This window comes from Zophobas morio, unplaced genomic scaffold (assembly GCF_036711695.1).
Source record: "Zophobas morio isolate AGI-343-1 ecotype UQ-CSIRO unplaced genomic scaffold, CSIRO_AGI_Zmor_V1 ptg000008l, whole genome shotgun sequence".
In the NCBI taxonomy this organism is placed as follows: domain Eukaryota; kingdom Metazoa; phylum Arthropoda; class Insecta; order Coleoptera; family Tenebrionidae; genus Zophobas; species Zophobas morio.
In genome coordinates, this window is record NW_026972113.1 from 7,276,072 (window position 1) to 7,295,890 (window position 19,819).

A 19,819-nucleotide genomic window follows, 5' to 3' on the forward strand; every position below is an offset into this window, starting at 1 on the left:
ATTTAAATAAAAATCCAAAAAAATTATAGTATCCAAAAATTACAAAAATCGAAAAAAAACAAAAAGTATTAACTATCCAAAAAATCGAAATAATTGAATAAATCTAAGAAACCCAAGAAAATCCAATAAATGCAAAAATATCCAAAAAAACCCAAAAAAGTCCAAAAAAAAAATCTAAAAATCGAAAATATCTCAAAACAATTGATCAGAAACGAAAAAATTGAATAAATCCAAACAGTTCAAAAAAATACAAAAAAATACAAAAAATCTAGAAAATCTAAGAAAATCTAGAAACATCCATAAAAAACAAACAAATCCAAAAAGCCAAATATATCCAGGAAAATCCAAAAAACGAAAAAAAAAATCGAAAAAATACAAAAAATTACAACAAACCAAAAAAAAATGCAAAAAAATAAATAGAAAATCAAAAACTTCAAAAAAGTAAAAAATTAAAAATTCATGAAAAAATAAAAAAACAGAAAACCCAGAAATCCAAAAAAATCCAAGTTAATGAAAAGTCCAAACATTGGAAAAATTTGAAAAACCCACGAAATGCAAGAAACCCAAACTCAAAATATCCAACAATCCAAAAACAGGAAAAGACCAAAAAATTAATTATCAGAAAATAGAAAAGCACAGAATAAGAATTACTCAAAAAGTCGAAAAAATTGAATAAATCCAGATTCCAGAAAATTGAAAAATATCCAGAAAAATCTAGAAAATTCCAAAAAATTCCCCAAAGATCCCAAAAAGCGAAACAAATTCATTAAAAAATCCAAAATAAAGTCCAAAAAATTAAAAAAACCAAAAATAAATCCAAATAATCGAAAAAAATTCATCAAATCCAAAAAAATCCAAAATGTTCACAAATCTCAAGAAACGCGGGAAAAAGAACTCAAGAAAACCAATAATTCAGGAAATCTAAATCGTCCAAAATATTCAAAAAAATCTAACAAACCCACGAAACACAAATAACTAAAAAAATCAAGGAATCCAATAATTACAAAAATCTAAATCTAAATCTAAAGTATGCAAAAAGTCCAAAAAACCAAGAAATGTAAGAAATCCAAGAAACTCAAAATAGCCAATAATCCAAAAAATCGGAAATATCCAGAAACTTTAATGAATTTTTAAAATTAAAAAAATCTGAAAACTCAATAAACTCAAATTCAGGAAATTCAATAAGGCCAAAAATTATTATTAATAGTATTATTATTTAATTATTCATTTAAATAAAAATCCAAAAAAATATATACATAGTATCCAAAAAATACAAAATCTGAAAATAAAAACAAAAAATAACAACTATCCAAGAAGTCGAAATATTTGAATAAATCTAAAAAACCCAAGAAAATCCAATAAATCCAAAAATACCCAAACAAAATAAAAAAAAAGTCCAAAAAATCCAAAATAATCCAAAAAAATAAAACAGATCCAAAAAATCCAATAAATCCAATCAAGCCAAAGAAATGCAAGGAACCCAAGAAACTTGAAAACACAAATCCATTTATTCCAAACATCCAAAAATCGAAAATATCTCAAAACAATTATTCTGAATCTAAAAAATTGAATAAATCCAAACATTTCAAAAAAATTAAAAAATATCCATAAAATTCAAATGAAATTAAAAAAATCTCAAAATAATCCAAAAATTTAAAAAAAAAACAGAAAATAAATAAAATTCAATTATCTCAATTGCGATGATTTTTTTGCCGTGAACTGCACTACAGAATGGGATGGGCAATAAAATATGTCGCCTCCTTCATTAATTTTTTTGAGTCACCTTGTATAAGCAATTCAAAATAAATGTGAATGCAATAATAAACCACAAGTATAGAGCCTTAATATTGCACATATTTTAGAAGTATTCGGTAAAATTTTGACATTTTGAATAACAATTTACTATGCTTACGATAACTGTGAAAATTTTCCAAGATTTCAAAACATCTGATTTTGCAGTTTCAAATTTAAATCACAATCACCCTGTATAATTAATTATAAAAATATGAACGCATACGCCTTACTGTCCTTTAATAGTTTCGAAGAAAATTTTGTACTGAAAAACGGACTCAAAAACTAAAAAAAAAAACTAAAACGTCCTAACTATGACGGATAAATTTGTTTTTGAAATGATTTAATCTTAGCATGCTGTGCAATAAAAGCTTTTTGCCGCCTTGCTGAAATGATCAATATTACTTTATTATTAAATAAATTAACAGTAATTATGTTAATAAAAAAGCATGAAATTTTAATAAATGCAAAAAATTTGAAAGCACAAAAAACCCTCTGGTAACATAACATAATTTATATTGGCAAAATGTTGGCAAAAAAATTCGATGTTTCAACCTTTCCTAAACAGCTCGAAAAAAAAACTGACGGTAAAAGCACGAAAAGCACAATTAGTGGGAATAAAGCTTCCAATTTACGCCGTGAAAATATAAGCTAAAAGTGACACTATGGAGAAGATCTTGGAATTTTTATTTGCTGATTATTTGTAATAGGGTAATTATTTTCGGGTTGACAGATAATTGACATTTGACTTGACACCATTTCCTAGACTTACGCATCAATTCTCTGTAGCTTTTTCACAAACTATTCGTGGTAATTTTGAATCAACTGGATTGAGTTAGTTTATGGCTACTTTCGGCAGGATGGTGCTCCTGCTCACGCAATTGACCTTGACACCAGCCACCTTTTCTCACTCCAAGAAACCAGACTAATTTGTTGCTCGGCATTAATATGAACGCCGGAACGTCGCAGTCGTGCCAGCAATCTCAACTTTTATCACCTTTGCCGAAGGGCTCGGTGCACAGAAGTTTCGCCCCCTCGAGGATCACGTACGTGCCGTTATTAAACATACAAGTGTTTTGGGCTTAGTGCACTTAGTGGAGGACCTCTCCGTTCGAGAATCGTAATTGTCCAATCGGGCCTTCGATCAGATTCCTCCGTCTTAAAATTTCCACACTCACTCTTCACTTATTAAAATCGTTCCCGAAAGCATCGCACCCTCCATCTTTCACAAATATTTAATCCCAAAACAACCCTTTTACACCCCGACCGATTAAATTACCCCATAAATCCTCTCCGTGCCGATTATCCTCTTGTTTTTTCGCAGCCATTAGCCGAAGCAGCGACACAACTTCTGATTAAATCACATAGATCTTATCCGCGGCACCCTTTCCGAGTTCCGTGCCAGAACGGTCGCCAGGTGTCCGGAATTTTTCAGCAAATGTGCATTCATTTCCAATCCGACGAAACATTGATTTATAGAAACGGCGCCAACGTAACTCATCTCGAGTAATATAGTTTCTACAGTGAATATTTTATGATAATTTTTTTCGGGGAGATAAAGTGGAGGAATGCAAGGGAAAAATGTGCGATTCGCACCGGTTCTATTATGCATTTGAAATTTACGGCGTCGAGAAGTTTGCAAGGGAATGCAGGTTCGCAGGAGTTTGTTAATTATTTAACGGGTGATGAAAGTTTGCACGTGAAGGAAAGTGATTGCGAAAGGCGGGAAGAGTTATGCTTTATTAACGCCACGGGATCCGCTAATTCGCTAGAGAAACCAACGAAGTCAGAAAAAAGCGTTTTCGTACCGTTTCTAAAGTTAAAGTTCAAACGAGGGATAAAGGCACTCCAGGTATCGTCCAGTATTAAGGGGACTCCCTAGACGAGGTATAACATTTTTTTGGTTTTTGTATGAAAAAATGATATTAATATAGATGTATCATACATCAAACTGCAGTACTTGCTACGATAAGACTGATTTTAGCAAATGACGTACCTTCTAAGAAATTGAATTAAATTATTATAAAAAAAAGACACTAGAGGCTCCAAAGCACTTTCAAATTCTTTCCAAACAGGAATACCTAGAGCCTCAAGGTTGTTTTAAATTTAAAAAAAAAAACAAAACAAAACACGGAGTCTCGAAATTAACTCAAAACAGGTCAGTTAAGAATTTTCCAAATAATAGAACACCAAAGTCCCCCAAAATTGTTTTAAATAATTTACAAAAAAAAATCTTCATGGGCTCCCAAAATAATACACCATGGGTGCCCAAGAATTCCCCGAAGAAAAAAAAACCACTACGACACTCAAGACTTTCAAATTCATAAAAAATAAAACACTAAAAGCTCAAAAGATTTTTTCAAGTTGATCTAGTAACAAAACACAGATGGTAAAACGCTGACTAAAATTTGCCTAATCATCCCCACTAATAATAATGTGATAACGTCACTTGAAAATCGTACATAGTAAATGGGTTTTAAATTGTATAAAATAATATGTAGTTTATGACTTCGTCTTAAGTTTTTACCCGAAACGTCCAGATTTTTGGAAAAAATATGAAAAAACATTTTGCAATTTAATTTTTTATTTGCAAAGCCGAATGCTTTGAAATCTTGCAGATATTTTAAAGTTATGATAAGAATAATAAATTTTTAATCCAAATATATTTACTTATCCCCTCCAAAAAATCGATGACGTTAGCTCAAAATTTTGTCGAATAAATCCTATCTTAAATATCCAAAATATGATGAGTCTATAATTGTGGTTTATCATTGCATTCATATTTTTTAGATTTGCCCCTTTTTTCTCAGAGAATTTGTAATTTGCCAAAATTAGTCTTATCTTAGTAAGGACTAGCCCCGCCCACCCACCCTCTATTTTCTTACAGGGTATGGGATTTGCCAAAATCAGTCTTACCTTAGCAAGTACTAGCCCCGCCCACCCACCCCCTATTTTCTCAGAGGATTATTTGATTTGCCAAAATCTGTCTTATCTTAGCAAATATGTACCTAACAAATGACATACCTTTTAAGAAAATAGAGGGCAGGTGAACGGGGCTATTACTTGCTAAGATAAGATTTATTTTGGAAAATCACATATCCTCTGAAATAATAGGGGGCGGGTGGGCGGGGCTAGCACTTGCTAAGATAAGACTTTTTTGGCAAATAACATACCCTCTGAGAAAATAGGGGTGGGTGGGCGGGGCTAGTACTTGCTAAGTTAAGACTTATTTTGGCAAATGACATATCCTTTGAGAAAATAGGGGTGGGTGGGCGGGGCTAGTACTTGCTAAGATAAGACTGATTTTGCCTCTATCAGTCTTGTAAAAGGTTATTGGTTGAGTTTTATTTTTCTAAACAAAAGAATTCATATATTTTTCCATTTCTCAATTTTTCAATGTTTCAGTTTGGGATTTTTTCACTGTTTCGTTTCTTCAATTTTTCAAATTTTTGATATTGTGTTTTCTCGGTTTTTAAATTTTTCGATATTTTAATTTTTCAGTTTTTAAAGTTTTAGGTTTTTAGATTTCTCACTATCTCGACTTTTCGATTTTTCAGTTCCATGATTTTTCAATTTGTCGAATTTTTAAATTTTAGAATTTTTGTTTTCTTTGATGTTTTGAGTTCTCGATCATTCGATTTTCTGAGTTTTCAGGCTTGGATTTTTTTGTTGTTCAATTCTTGGATTTTTAAAGCTTTTGTTTTTTAAATTTTCCTATTTATCAACAACTGGGATTTCAATGTTTTGATTTTTTTATTGTTAAATTTCTCGATTTTTTGAATTTTTATTTTTTGATGATTTTTTTTTTCAAAAATTTTCAGTTTTTCAATTTATTAACTTTACGGTACTTCAGTTTTGCTCGATTTCGATTCCTCAATTTTTCGATATATTACTGTTGAGATTTTTCAATTTATCGATTTTTCGATTTTTCGATTCTTCATATTTTCGGTTTCTCGAATTTCTTCATTTTTCCATTTCTCAATTTTCCGATGTTTCAGTTTTACAATTTTTAAATTTTTTTATCTTTCAGTTTTCAATTTTTGACGTTTCTAAATTTTTCGATTTCTCAATTTTCCGATTAACTGATTTTTTTATTTTCCCATTTCTCTATTTCTCAATTTTTCAATTCTTCCTTCAATTGTGATTTGTCAATTTTTCGATTTCTGAACTTTTCAATGTTTCAGTTTTCGATTTTTTCACTTTTCCGATTCTTCAATTTTCTTTCCATTTTTCAGTTTTTCAAGATTTCAGTTTTGAATTTTTTCACTTTTTCGATTTTTCAATTTTCCTTCTATTTTTCAGTTTTTCAGTATTTCAGTTCTGGGATTTTGCAATGTTTCGGTTCTTCAATTTTTCCATTTTTTGATGTTTCGATTTCTCGGTTTTTCAATTTTTGGATAGGTATTTTAATTTTTCAATTTTTAAGTTCTAGATTTTCCGTTAATTTTTTTGTTTTCCTTGATGTTTTGATTTGTCGATTATTCGATTTTGCAAGTTCTCGGTTTAGATTTTTTCGTTTACCAATTCTTCGATTTTTAAATTGTTTAATTTTTTGATTGTTCAATTTCTCGATGTTTAGATTTTTCAATTTTTCGGTTTACCGATTTTTTTTCATTTAAAATGTTTCAATTTTTCAATTATTAACTTTTCGATTTGTCAACTTTGGTCTAATTTGATTTCTTAATTTTTTGATGTTTTGATTTCTCGATGCTTCAGTTTTTGAACATTCCGATGTTTCGATTTTTCGACTTTTTGGCTTTTCGAGTGTTCAATTTTTTAATTTTTAAATTTTAGATTTTTGTTTTTTTTTTTTTTGATGTTTCAATTTCCCAATTCTTCAATTTTTCGATATTTTAATTTTTCAATTTTTCGATTTTTTAAATTTTTTATTTTTCGATTTTACTATTTTTTGATGCTTGGATTTCTCAATTTTTCAAATTTTCAGTACTCAATTTTTCAGGATTTGAATATTGAGAACTTTTCAATTTCTAGATTTTCATTTTTCAGATATTTTAATTTTTTGATTTTTTAATGTTTCGATTTTTAAAGTTTTCGATTTTTCAATTCCATGATTTTTTAATTTGTCGAATTTTTAAATTTTAGATTTTTTGTTTTCTTTGATGTTTCGAGTTCTCGATCATTCGATTTTCTGAGTTTTCAGGCTTGGATTTTTTTATTGTTCAATTATTGGATTTTTAAAATTTTTGTTTTTTAAATTTTCCTATTTATCAACTTACTGGGATTTTAATGTTTTGATTTTTTTATTGTTCAATTTCTCGATTTTTTTAATTTTTAGTTTTTGATGATTTTTTTTTTTAAATTTTCAGTTTTTCAATTTATTAACTTTATGATACTTCAGTTTTGCTCGATTTCGATTTCTCAATTTTTCGATATATGTATTACTGTTGGGATGTTTCAATTTATCGATTCTTCGATTTCTCGATTCTTCATATTTTCGGTTTCTCGAATTTCTTCAATTTTCGATTTCCCAATTTTTCGATTTCTCAATTTTTCGATTAACTGATTTTTTATTTTCCCATTTCTCTATTTTTCAATTTTTCAATTCTTCCTTCAATTGTGATTTTTCAATTTTTCGATTTCTGAATTTTTCACTGTTTCAGTTTTGACTTTTTCACTTTTCCGATTCTTCAATTTTCTTTCAATTTTTCAGTTTTTCAAGATTTCAGTTTTGAATTCTTTCACTTTTTCGACTTTTCAATTTTCCTTACATTTTTCAGTTTTTCAGTATTTCAGTTCTGAGATTTTGCTGTGTTTCGGTTCTTCAATTTTTCCTTTTTTGATGTTTCGATTTTTCGGTTTTTCAATTTTTCGATAGGTATTTTAATTTTTCAATTTTTAAGTTGTAGATTTTCCCTTAATTTTTTTGTTTTCCTTGATGTCTTGATTTGTCGATTATTCGATTTTTCAAGTTCTCGGTTTAGATTTTTTGGTTTACCAATTCTTCGATTTTTAAATTGTTTAATTTTTAGATTGTTCAATTTCTCGATTTTTAGATTTTTCAATTTTTCGGTTTACCGATTTTTTTTCATTTAAAATGTTTCAATTTTTCAATTATTAATTTTTCGATTTTTCAATTTTGGTCTAATTTGATTTCTTAATTTTTTGATGTTTTGATTTCTCGTTGTTTCAGTTTTTGAACATTCCGATGTTTCGATTTTTCGACTTTTTGGCTTTTCGAGTGTTCAATTTTTTGATTTTTGAAGTTTAGATTTTTGTTTATTTTATTTTTTTTGATGTTTCGATTTCCCAATTCTTCAATTTTTCGATATTTTAATTTTTCAATTTTTCGATTTTTTAAATTTTTTATTTTTCTTTTCTTTTATTTCTCAATTTTTGGATTTTTTAAATTTTACATTTTTCGATTTTACTATTTTTTGATGCTTGGATTTCTCAATTTTTCAAGTTTTCAGTACTCAATTTTTCAAGATTTGAATATTGATAACTTTTCAATTTCTAGATTTTCAATTTTCAGATATTTTAATTTTTTGATTTTTTAATGTTTCGATTTTTGGGTGTTTTGATTTTTCGATTTTTTCTGGGGGAGTATTGTTTGTTGTACTGCACTTGACGGGCGAGGGAAGTTCTGTCGAAATAACCTTCGACCAATTTTTAGGGGTTCTTACTAAGCATTCCTTATTTAACCGAACAGTTATTAATTTAACTAAGCAGCTATTATTTCACCAAGCATATATTATTTTTACTGAGAATTTATTTTTTAACTGAGCATTTATTATATAACTTAGCATTTATCATTTTTATCGAGCAAAAATACAGAGCGTTTAAAAATAGAACTCTGCATTTAATTTGTTCCTTTATCTAAATAACAAGAAAACGGTATTAATAATACATTTAGGCGAATGATCTAAATTGTGTTTGAATAATATAATAATTATCTCGAATATTAAAATTAATATGTCAAAAGAATACGAGAAATGATTATTCTGTGCTGAAGGTATGTTGTGGGCCGCCTGTCATAAATTATCATTATTCTTTATTATGGGGTTACGATGTTTTTATGACCCACGTTCGGTAGTCCTCTATCCCAGAGCGTCAGGTAGATTTAAAGAAGAATTGTTGGTTGCGTTTAAGGCAACAAATGGCGCCCAATTCAAATTTGTCTTTCGTCTAGGGTTCCCCCTGAAAGTGAATCCAGATCCACCCCCAGTTTTGGCATTTGTACAACTACTTTGACAAAAGGCTAGTTTGGGGTAACTTACCAATCACATACATGTATCCGGAAACTATGAACGTATAGAAATTGGGTGCATCCGAAGAAACTTCGCATTTGAATCGTCCGGTGACTTCCGGCTGCACATTCCGGAGGACGACCTCGTTAGAACTGGACTTGCTCAGCTGAAATTCAAACGTATGTACATTGCGGTAACCGAAAACATACCAAAGTACAAATCGATATCCCATTCCCAAGATTTAGTGACGTTTATTTGGAAAGTTTGCTTAATCCAGCAGGATTATTAAGGGTCTTAATAGATTTCAAATATATATGGAAATGAGCAAAAAGTAGCTCCGGTAATAGAGAAGCTCATTTGCGTCGAGTCAAATTTCAGGCGCGGTAACAGCGATAAATAAATTTTAATTGTCTCTTAGCACGTTTCAATTGGCGTGCTTTTAAGAGCCCCAAAAATAAAGCAATTTCCGCTAAAAAATTCTAATTTAAACATAATTTAGCGGAGCGAGGATAATCGTAGTCACGGGAGCGTCCCACCTTTCCCTATTTATAAGCGAATCTCACCAGCAGCTAGGCACATAATTATACATTTTAGATGATGATGACCGCAGCGTAACGTCTCCACATAATCACATTCTGAGTTGCTGAATAATTCCGCGGAAAATTCTGTTTATGGTTATGAACATCAGACTGTGCATAATCTCGCCGAGTTGAACCAAAACCCGACGTTATCTCGGAGATATTTGCGGGGATTTACGCTGGGCTTCTTTGAAATTTCGCAAATCTAAATAATGAAATCGAATAAAGGACTGCGCAATGCAAAAATGGGGCCATTAAAAACGGGTTGATACAAAATGTTGGAGAATCCTTGGTAAAATTAAAAAAGTGTGATTTTTGTAATGTATCTAACAACTCTGTATAAATTAAACTTCATAATTTGCAATTTTTCTAGAGAATGCAATTAAGCTCCGCCTCTTTGTCTGACAACGAATGAAAAATCCATCACAATTAAGATCGGGCGGATGGGTGGGGCTTATATTTAGTCTTGTTTTTTTTTATACACATAGGTATGTAATTTTCTTTTCATAACAAGAAACTTAAAATATGTTCAAAATGGTAACTTTTTGTAGGGCAACATAGATCATGCAATTAAGCTCCGCCCCTGCGTCTGACTACTAATACAAAATTCATCACAATTGAGATCCGGGCGGATGGGCGGGGCTTATATTTTGCCTTTCTTTCCTCAATATATAAGTCAAAAAAATCTAAAAATTTGAAAATATCCAAAAAACCCAAAAAAATTAAAAAAATCCAGAAAGTCTAAGAAAATCCAAGAGGATTGAAAAGGATAAAAAATTTCCATAAAATTTATGTAAGTCAGAAAGTAAAAAAAGCAAAAATAACAATTATTCAAAAAATCGGAAAAATTGAACCAAGACAAAAATTTCAAAACATTGAAAAATATTCAAAAGCCAGAGGTCCAAAACAGTAAAAAAAATCTAAAAATGTCCAAGAAAATCCAAAAAAAAAAATGTAAAAAATTAAAGAAAATACGAAAAAATCTAAAAAACCCAAAAATAATTCAAGATATCCAGTAAATCTAACAAAATCCAAGAGGATCGAAACAGATAAAAAATCCATTAAACATAAGTCAGAAAGTAAAAAAGTAAAAATAACAATTATTCAAAAAGTCGGAAAAATTGAATAAAGACAAAAATTTCAAAAAATTGAAAAATATTCAACCTAGGAATTCCAAAGATGCAAAGATCCAAAAAAGCCAAAAAAATCTAAAAATGTCCAGGTTAAAGCCCGAAAAATTAAAAAAAAACAAAAACATGCAAAAAAAATTCAAGAAAATCCGAAAATATCCAAAAAACCCAAAAAAATTCAAAAAATCCAGAAAGTCTAAGATAATCCAAGAGGATTGAAAAGGATAAAAAAATCCATAAAATTTATGTAAATCAGAAAGTAAAAAAGCAAAAATAACAATTATTCAAAAAATCGGAAAATATTCAAAAGAACCTAGGAAATTCCAAAGACGCAGAGATCCAAAAAAGAAAAAAAAAGAAAAATGTCCAAGTTAAATCCCAAAACAATGTAAAAAAAAACAAAAATATGTAAAAAATCCAAGAAAATACGAAAAAATCCAAAAAACTCAAAAATAATACAAAATATCCAGAAAATCTAACAAAATCCAAGAGGATCGAAACAGATAAAAAAATCCATTAAATATAAGTCAGAAAGTAAACAAGTAAAAATAACAATTATTCAAAAAGTCGGAAAAATTGAATAAAGACAAAAATTTCAAAAAATTGAAAAATATACAACCTAGGAATCCCAAAGATGCAAAGATCCAAACAAGCCCAAAAAAACTAAAAATGTCCAAGTTAAAGCCCAAAACAATGTAAAAAAAAACAAAAATATGTAAAAAATCCAAGAAAATACGAAAAAATCCAAAAAACTCAAAAATAATTCAAAATATCCAGAAAATCTAACAAAATCCAAGAGGATCGAAACAGATAAAAAAATCCATTAAATATAAGTCAGAAAGTAAACAAGTAAAAATAACAATTATTCAAAAAGTCGGAAAAATTGAATAAAGACAAAAATTTCAAAAAAATGAAAAATATTCAACCTAGGAATTCTAAAGATGCAAAGATCCAAAAAAGCCAAAAAAAATCTAAAATTGTCCAGGTTAAAGCCCGAAAAATCCAAGAAAAAAAAACATGCAAAAAAATTCAAGAAAGAAAATCCGAAAAATTAAAAAAAAAATCCAAAAAATCCAGAAAATCTAAGTAAATCTAAGAAAATCTAGGAACATCCAAAAAACCAAACAAATCCAAAAAAAAAACTTATTCAGAAAAACACAAAAATTCTTAAAAAAAGTAATAAAATACAAAAAATTACAACAAACCAAAAAAAAAAGCAGAAAACCAAACAAATAAATAGAAAATCAAAAACTCCCAAAAAATTCAAAAAAAGCAAAAACTTCAAAAAAAAAAAGTTAAAGACCGAGAGAATTCCCAAAAATTCTGAAGATCCAAAAAAGCCAAACAAATAAAAAAATCAAGTCCAATATAAAGTCCAAGAAACACAAACTGAAAATATCCAATAATCCAAGAACTGTAAATGTCCAAAAAATTATGAGAAAATAAAAAAGCACAAAATAAGAATTATTCGAAAAGTCGAAAAAATTGAATAAATCAAGAAAAATTTAGAAAATTCCAAAAACTTCCAAAGATCTCAAAAAGCGAAACAAATTCATTAAAAAATCCAAAATAAACTCCAAAAAAAAAAAAATAAAAAAAACAAAAATAAATCCAATTATCGAAAAAAATCCATAAAACCCAAAAAAATCCAAAATGTTCACAAATCTCAGGAAATTCGGGAAAAAGAACTGAAGAAATCCAATAATTAAAAAAATCGAAAACATCCAAAATATTCAAAAAAAATCTAACAAATCCATAAAACACAAGTAAAAAAATCAAGGAATCCAATGATCCCAGAAATCTGAATCTAAATCCAAAGTATGCAAAAATCCAAAAGAACAAAAAAATAAAAAAGAACAAAGGATCCAATCAATCCAAAAAATAAAAATATACAAAATTCAAAAAAATAAACACGAAATGTAAGAAACCCAAGTAACTAAAAATAGCCAATAATCTAAAAAATCGCAAATATCCAGAAAATTCAAAAACATCTAAAACACCAATGAATTTTTAAAATTCAAAAAATCCAAAAAATCCAGAAAGTCTCAGAAAATCCAAGAGGAATGAAAAGGATAAAAAAATCCATAAAATTTATGTAAGTCAGAAAGTAAAAAAGCAAAAATAACAATTATTCAAAAAATCGGAAAAATTTAATAAAGACAAAAATTTCAAAAAATTGAAAAATATTCAAAAGAACCTAGGAAGAAAAAGAAAAAAAAATCTAAAAATGTCCAAGTTAAAGCCCAAAACAATCTAAAAAAAAACAAAAATATGTAAAAAATCCAAGAAAATACGAAAAAATCCAAAAAACTCAAAAATAATTCAAAATATCCAGAAAATCTAACAAAGATCCAAAAAAGCAATAAAAATCTAAAATTGTCCACGTGAAAGCCCCAAAAATTCAAAAAAAAAAAAACAAAAACATGCAAAAAAATTCAAGAAAATTCGAAAAATTCCAAAAAAATCCAAAAAATCCAGATAATCTAAGTAAATCTAAGAAAATCTAGGAACATCCAAAAAACCAAACAAATCCAAAAAAAAAACATCCAGAAAAACCCAAAAAATCTAAAAAAAGTAATAAAATACAAAAAATTACAATAAACCAAAAAAAATGCAAAAAACCAAAAAAATAAATATAAAATCAAAAACTCCCAAAATATCCAAAAAAAGCAAAAACTTCAAAAAAAAATTAAAAACCGAGAGAAGTCCAAAAAATTCTGAAGATCCAAAAAATTCAAACAATAAAAAAAATCAAGTCCAATATAAAGTCCAAGAAACACAAACTGAAAATATCCAATAATCCAAGAACTGTAAATGTCCAAAAAATTGAATAAATCCAGAAAAATTGAGAAAATTCCAAAAAATTTCAAACATCCCAAAAAGCGAAACAAGTTTATTAAAAAATCCAAAATAAAGTCGAAAAAAAAAATAAAAAATAAATAAAAATAAATCCAAATAATCGAAAAAAATCCATAAAATCCAAAAAAATCCAAAATGTTCACAAATGTCAGGAAATTCGTGAAAAAGAACTGAAGAAATCCAATAATTAAAAAAATCGAAAACATCCAAAATATTTAAAAAAAATCTAACAAATCCATGAAACACAAGTAAAAAAATCAAAGAATCCAATGATTCCAGAAATCTAAATCTAAATCTAATGTATGCAAAAATCCAAGAGAACAAAAAAAATAAAAAAAAAAACAAAGAAGCCAATCAATCCAAAAAATTAAAATATACAAATTTCAAAAAAATAAACACGAAATGTAAGAAACCCAAGAAACCAAAAACAGCCAATAATCTAAAAAATCGCAAATATCCAGAAAATTCAAAAACATCTAAAACATCAATGAATATTTAAAATTCAAAAAATCCGAAAACTCAAGAAACTCAAATTCAGGAAATTCAATGAGTCCAAAAGTCATCATTATTATTTAATTATTCATTTAAATAAAAATCCAAAAAAATATATACTTAGTATCCAAAAAATACAAAAATCTGAAAATAAAAACAAAAAATAACAACTAAAAGTCGAAATAATTGAATAAATCTAAAAAAAAACAGAAAATCCAATAAATCCAAAAATATCCAGAAAATCTAACAAAATCCAAAGGGATCGAAACAGATAAAAAAATCTATAAAATATAAGTCAGGAAGTAAAAAAGTAAAAATAACAATTATTCAAAAAGTCGGAAAAATTGAATAAAGACAAAAATTTCAAAAAATTGAAAAATATTCAACCTAGGAATTCCAAAGATGCGAAGATCCAAAAAAGCCAAAAAAATCTAAAGTTGTCCAGATTAAAGCCCGAAAAATTCAAGAAAAAAAAAAAAACGAAAACATGCAAAGAAATTCAAGAAAATCCGAAAAATTCCAAAAAAATCCAAAAAATCCTGAAAATCTAAGTAAATCTAAGAAAATCTAGGAACATCCAAAAAACCAAACAAATCCAAAAAAAAACTTATTCAGAAAAACTAAAAAAATCTGAAAAAAAGTAATAAAATACAAAAAGTTACAACAAACCAAAAATAATGCAAAAAACCAAAAAAAATAAATAGAAAATCAAAAACTCCCAAAAAATAAAAAAAAAAGCAAAAGCTTCAAAAAAAAAGTTAAAAACCGAGAGAATTCCAAAAAATTCTGAAGATTCAAAAAAACCAAACAAATAAAAAAAATCAATTCCAATATAAAGTCCAAGAAACAAACTGAAAATATCCAATAATCCAAGAACTGTAAATGTCCAAAAAATTATGAGGAAATAAAAAAGCACAACATAAGAATTATTCAAAAAGTCGAAAAAATTGAATAAATCCAGAAAAATTTAGAAAATTCCAAAAAATTTCAAGGATACCAAAAAGCGAAACAAATTCATTAAAAACTCCAAAATAAACTCCAAAAAAAAAATAAAAAACCAAAAATAATTCCATAAAATCCAAAAAAAGCCGAAATGTTCACAAATTTCAGGAAATTCGGGAAAAAGAACTGAAGAAATCCAATAATTAAAAAAATCGAAAACATCCAAAACATTCAAAAAAAATCTAACAAATCCATGAAAGATAAGTAAAAAATCAAGGAATCCAATGATTCCAGAAATCTAAATCTAACTCTAAAGTATGCAAAAATCCAAAATAACAAAAAAAAATGAAAAATAAACAAAGAAGCCAATCAATCCAAAAAATAAAAATATACAAAATTCAAAAAAATAAACACGAAATGTAAGAAACCCAAGAAACTAAAAATAGCCAATAATCTAAAAAATCACAAATAACCAGAAAATTAAAAACTTCTAAAACATCAATGAATTTTTAAAATTCAAAAATCCAAAAACCCAAGAAACTCAAATTCAGGAAATTCAATAAGTCCAAAAATTATTATTATTATTATTGCTGTTTAATTATTTATTTAAATAAAAATCCAAAAAAATATATACTTAGTATCCAAAAAATACAAAAATCTGAAAATAAAAACAAAAAATAACAACTAAAAGTCGAAATAATTGAATAAATCTAAAAAACCCAAGAAAATCCAAAAAGTCCAAAAAAATCCAAAATAATCCAAATAAATAACATTTACTATTGTAAAAGTTGGAAATGACGTCATATTACTGCTGGTGGGGATGATCAGACAAATTTTTTTAATTTTTTTGAGCATAAATTGGACCACTCACAGAATGTAATTCAGTTTTCATCTCATAGTAAATAAAATAAGCCAATGAAATACAGATGCGGAGGTGGGTGGAGTTAATTTTACCTTTTTGCCTATGTTTCAATTGCTTTTCAAATGTAGCCCCACCCACCCACCCTATCTCAATTGTGATGATATTTTTATTCGTCGTGAACCGAGAAGGCGGAGCTTAACGACAAAATCCTTATTTCTCCACGAGAAATTAAAAACATGTTTTTGAGTATCGTCTTGTTCAAACAATACTATGTACATTAAGAAAAAAATAAAGCCAAAGATTAAGCCCCACCCATAGCTGCCCTGATTTAAATAGTAATGACATTTTCATTCCTTGGCAACACCTAGGGGCGGAGCCTAATTGCAAAATCCACATGTCTTTACAAAAATTGACGATTTTTAACGTGTTTTAAGTTTCCATCATAAAAAAAATCCTAACAATTGAGATGGGGTGGGTGGGTGGGGTTTATATTTCATTTGTTTTTTCTTAATGTACATAGTATTTTTTGAACAACACGATACTGAAAAACATGTTTTTAATTTCTTGCAAAGAAATCAGTATTTTGCAGTTAAGCTCCGCCCCATTGGTTTACGGCGAATAAAAAAATCATCAGATTTGAGATAGGGCGGGTGGGCGGGCTTACACTTTGCCATTTTGTTTTAATATGTGCAGACTTTTTTTCACAACATGAAGTTTGAAATATGTTTAAAATTGTGAATTTGTATAAGGAAGTATAATAATATACTCCTATAATATTATTATAACTTTTACTATCGCACGTGATCATCATAATCGAGTTCTTTATTTCATTTGAAGTCCCACTTTAAAATATCTAGAACCTGATAAAAATTCTATCCATTGGAAAAATTCGTCATTTTTACAATGTCATTATTGGCCTTATTAACAAATAAAACTACTTTTTTACTGTTCTTTTAGTACTTTGTGCGAAATTAAACTATGAACAAAAATGTGTAGTCCCCTTTGATTATTTTTAATACTCCTGTAAAATGAATATTTATTTAATAATAAAAAAAAAAATATGTTCTTTGCATATACTACGTCCTCTTTCCAAAACCTCAAGAAATGAGACTCATGGTCACGAACAAAAAGATTGCCAAAAATTCCTGTAGGTATGTAGCGGTCCGGAACCCAAGAAAAGACTAAATAGTCATAGTTTGCCTTATGATGAGAAGTGCTATACAGGGTGATCTCAAAATACGTGTATGCAACGTGGAAAATCAGCGGGCTCCAAAGCTTGCACTTTTTGAACGTGGTATGGATCTAAGCCTTGTTCTTTTAATGAACGATGTACTGCAAACTATGAAACTCCAATTTCAGCCGTAAGTCGGCGAGTGCTGATGTAGGGCTCTTCTTCCATGCGTTCTAAAATTTGTTCTTCAGCTTGCAGTATTCTTTCGGTTCTATCACGACCACGATCATGAGTTGAGGCTTGAAGGTACTCCATCTCGACACGTTCTGAATTGGAAAAATTCACCATTTTCAAAGACGTTAACCGAACACACATCGGCAATCAACTCATAGACGCCTGACCCTAATCGTGTTTTTGAAGGTTGCCTAACAGTGCCCCGATTTTTTGGTTCTTAATCCTAGTCGTTCTGTGCCATTCATTCAATAGTAGTTCTAGTAGGTCAAAAAGCACTACCAGTGCCGTGTATAACAATTTATATTTAATTTCAAATATTTGCTTCTAAACATAGCTTATTCCCCATTTTTTTATTGCCCACATTTCGAAATCACCCTGTATAATATTGTTACACTTATGCAACATATGTAATATAAATTTTTGCTGCATTTTTCGTGGTAATTGGTGAAAATTTTAATTTGAATACAATTTTAATAGAGTTGGTTATTGCCAATATGCAGGTAAATAAGTACCGACCTTTTCCAGTAATGCGGACAGGTTTTTCAAAGACCTCCAATTAGCAATTTTTTGCATATATGCGCATATTTACATGATTTTTTCTGCATATAATTCTGAGCTTTAGTCATAACCCCTGGAATTAACTTCTTTCAGCAGGAGTAACCCCGACACCCGTAAAAACCAGCGCCCTCAATACTTACATCGACATTGATCCCGGGCAAAGGGAACACTTGCGTGCTGGGCAGCTCCTTCGGGATGTACCTGAAGAACTCCTTCTGCCCTTTGTACCACTTGACCGTGTACAGCTGCTCCCCCTGCAGGTCGTACCTGCACTGCAGCGTCACCGTGTCCATGATCTTCACCGCCGGAGGGATCGTCACCGACACGTCCTTGAGGGCGTCTCCACCTGCAAACCGCCAAAGTTAATCGAGTTTTGAAACGATGGCGTTAGCGAAGTTAGGCGAGTTTGAGTCGGGATTGCCTCACGCATGGCGGCGCTTACACCTCTTGAACAACTCAACCAGGAGCTATTACACAAATGGGGTTGGTAATTTTCTTGCGCGTTGTTACAGAAACGCGTACACTTTTGTCTCCCAAGGAGGTGATTGTACAGATTATCAATTAACTGGAGCGAAAGAGGAGGATTGAAGGCGGTAGTTTAATCTGTCGTTTTTAATTGGGCAGAATTTAGCAAACAATTATGCCGGATTGGGGATGTAGGGCGAAATTAAGTAGGAAGGGGGTTACGATGCGCACACTTGATAACGTATAAAACGCGTTTAATCTAAAATTGTTGAACTACGTTGTGATGGGCTTAAATTTTCTTTAGAAAACACATATATCCTTTAAAAAACCAGTGACCTTTGAACATCAAGGATGAGATTTTTTGTAATAATCGCCTCTTGATGGTCTATTAAGGGCTTTTCATTAGCTCCCGAGTATTCCTATTGTCGGAGTATTACACCAGTCAAGTTCCTCCCGAGTGCCACTCACGCTCAACCCGGCATGAAAACCCACCTCGCTCCGTGCTCTAAAATTCCTTTTATGCTCCTGAAAGTTGCAAGATGCACCAATCTGATTTCGATAAGAAACCAAAGGGAATTTCAAAACGGTCCCGTTTTATCAAAGGTAAGAAGATTCCCTCCGCCCTAATTCTCCCGAAGCTCGATCGTTAAAAAATGACAAAGAGTGTTTTCCGCCCTTTTCAATAAATTCAAGTAAGAAGAGATGAGCCGCCTCCGGCGTTTGATGAAGAATTCATCCCTTTACGAGACCACAGATTTGCCCGGACCGAAAACAGGGCATCCTCGGTTGGTTGCGTAACGTCGCGTAAACACCAAATAATGCAGAGGCTTCCACATATATAAAACACAAGTTCCGGTAATCCGGATTATTACCAGCGCAGGTTGGGAAGTCCATGGAGGGAAAGTGTCGAACATGCACGGAGTGACCCAAGGCACACGGGACCTAACACCGAGAAATAAACTTTATTTTTCTGCTCAACTGAATCTAAGCCTGGGAAGATTTACTGGAAGTATAACTGTAACTCAGTCATATACCGGACGCGGTCGAGACGGGCTTCAACAGCGCACTAATTCATCTAGAGCTCCTTGACTCTATTCGCTTGTTGTGTATCAAGATTTCGGTGTCAATTAGCGTGAAACGAGGCTTTTTCCAATTTCTCACATGCATATTCATGAGGGTGAGCCGCGGGTTTAACTTTTCCTGTGTAAACATGGGACTTGCACAAGGTTGTGGCTAATTAACCAATTTAAATTTGGGCACACATTTGCTCACGCAAAAAAGGGCGCTCGGGATTACGTACACAGCTTTGTCATTTGATTGCGGTAATTGCTCATTTTGGTTCTTTGCTTCACAATCACGTCGATGCTGTGCACCCTATTCGTAGTTAAATTAAATGTTGCTTTATTTTATTTATGCAGTTGGCAGGTGCTTGAGTTAATAGAAATTTTATTCATTAGCTCCGGGTGGAAAACCGACGCTAGCCAGACGAACTCGCGGACTTCGCAGAATGCGTTTTTAATCTAAACGGT

General features: G+C 29.9%; 1 protein-coding gene across 1 annotated transcript in view; it reads right to left on the bottom strand.

Annotated features, from left to right (window-relative positions):
• LOC135124812 (uncharacterized) overlaps positions 1-19,819 on the bottom strand; it is a 177,505-nt gene that overhangs the window by 67,344 nt on the left and 90,342 nt on the right. Inside the window, exons 3-4 of the mRNA XM_064050034.1 lie at positions 17,966-18,171; positions 9,030-9,165 (exon numbers count right to left, since the gene is read on the bottom strand). Of these exons, the coding sequence (XP_063906104.1) occupies positions 9,030-9,165; positions 17,966-18,171 (342 nt within the window). The remainder of the gene's footprint in view (positions 1-9,029; positions 9,166-17,965; positions 18,172-19,819) is intronic.